Here is a 1,986-nt window from a genome sequence, read left to right on the forward strand (position 1 = left end):
CCAGGAGTGTCAGGAAACCCCATCCCTGGTGCCCCAGGCCCCCCCTCAGCAGCTGCTGGCCAGAGGGAAGAGCTCTGGGTCTGATTCCGTTCTTGTCTCCCCAAGGTGGTGGACGGCGAGGTGTACCCCCCGACAGTCACTGATGCTCCAGTTCACATGGTCTACCCGTCTGCCATCCCCAAGGAGAAGCAGCTGGCGATAGGTGTTTGGGCTGCTGCCGGGGCTCTGCATGTACGCCACGCTCTGGCTGCGTGAGCACAACCGCGTCTGCGACATACTGAAACGGGAGCATCCCACCTGGAGCGACGAGCAGCTCTTCCAGACGGCTCGTCTCATCCTCATCGGTGAGGACCGGCAGTGCCGCAGGGCACGGGCACCGTGGAGCCCCATGTCCCGCCTCCCTGGGCAAGCCCCAAGGACTTGGGGTCTCTGTTGAGGGTGGTGGCCAGGCTGGCTTTAGAGGCTGGGGGATTTTCTGTGGCAGCCTTCTGGGGATTGTTTGCTTTGGTCCATATAGAAAAAATCGGCTCTGGTCCATCAAAAAAATTAATTCTGAATAATTTTGTCATAATTTTGAATGATTTAATCTTAATGTTCATTAGAAATTTACTATAATCTCAAAAATCCAGAAAAAAAGCCATGTCACCACATTACCTCCAAGAAGCGTATCGAGGTCAGCTTCCTCGGGAACCGTTTCAGTTTTGGCAGGCTGACCTTTGCTGGTGGAAAAAAATCATTCACTAAAAAATTCCCAACCAACTCAACAAGCCCGTAGTCAGAAAGGTCCCGGGTGGTGGATGGATGCTGGGACACGCTGCCGTAGCACGTGGGTAACATCGCCCGGGTGCAGAGCCAGGAGCTCCTGCTGCTGCCAGCTGATGGCCACTTCTCTTGCCCCCTGCCCAGGGGAGACCATCAAGATCATCATTGAAGACTACGTCCAGCACCTCAGCGGGTACTTCCTCAGCCTCAAGTTCGACCCTGAGCTGCTCTTTGGGACGCAGTTCCAGTACCGGAATCGCATCGCGGTGGAGTTCAACCAGCTCTATCACTGGCACGGGCTGATGCCCGACTCCTTCGTCATCCAGGGGGAAGAGTACAGCTACGAGCAGTTCCTCTACAACACCTCCATGCTCATGGACTACGGCGTGGAGGCGCTGGTGGAGTCCTTTTCCAAGCAGATTGCAGGAAGGGTAAGGTCCCGCGCTCCCCTCGCTGCCGGCGCCGGGGCTGTGGAACGCCGGGAGGGATGCGCTGCGCTTTGGCACAGCTTGTTCTTGTTCTTGGGACTCTGTAGTAAAGGTGGCGGTGACGCCCGGAGCCTGTGGGGAGCTGGGAGCCCCTGGCCCAGCCTGGGCACCGGAGCAGCTTGTCTGGCACTGTTCTTTGCTGCCATCGCATGGATGTTTTCTTCCAAGCGATTACATCTACATTTCTGACTCTTCATGTGCAAAGCGACGCGGCTGAGGCACAGACTTGCTGCTCTTGGGGTGTTCAGGTTCTCCCCCGTAATCTCTCCCCTCCTCCCAGACCGGTGGGTCACCGTCTGTCCGGGGCTTCTCCTGCACCATTCCCTGACCCGCGCTGGGAACAGGACCGGCTCTAACCCAAGCTGCTCTACAGCTTTTTTTTGGCAGTGGCCAGCGATTCCCCCTCTTCTCGCTGCCGCGATGACGCGCTGGTCCCCGCAACACCACGCCCAGGACGTGGACGCTTTAGCGCGGGGTGGTGGGGCTGCGCTGCAGCTCCCTGGCGCGGATGCCGGTGCCGCCTCGTGCCTCACGCGTGCTCCTCCTCGTGCTCTCGCCCTCCAGATCGGCGGGGGACAAACCATCAACGCCAACGTCTTGGAAGTGGCCGTTGGGGTCATCAAGGAATCCCGGCAGCTGAGGCTACAGCCGTTCAACGAGTATCGGAAGCGGTTTGGGATGAAGCCCTACGAGTCCTTTCGGGAGCTAACAGGTAGGGCTGCGGTGCTGCCGCAGG

The 1,986-nt window shown here is 58.6% G+C and overlaps 1 protein-coding gene across 1 annotated transcript; it reads left to right on the plus strand.

Annotated features, from left to right (window-relative positions):
• Positions 1-105: 105 nt before the first annotated feature.
• Positions 106-1,962, plus strand: LOC104628767 (prostaglandin G/H synthase 1-like; the record flags this gene model as incomplete). The annotated part of the gene is given in 4 exon segments (XM_010297451.1): positions 106-203; positions 205-344; positions 907-1,193; positions 1,815-1,962. Coding segments are annotated over 4 exon segments (673 nt in total), but the record flags the coding sequence as incomplete, so codon positions are not given.
• Positions 1,963-1,986: the final 24 nt, after the last annotated feature.

This window comes from Phaethon lepturus, unplaced genomic scaffold (genome assembly GCF_000687285.1).
Source record: "Phaethon lepturus isolate BGI_N335 unplaced genomic scaffold, ASM68728v1 scaffold43641, whole genome shotgun sequence".
Taxonomy (NCBI): domain Eukaryota; kingdom Metazoa; phylum Chordata; class Aves; order Phaethontiformes; family Phaethontidae; genus Phaethon; species Phaethon lepturus.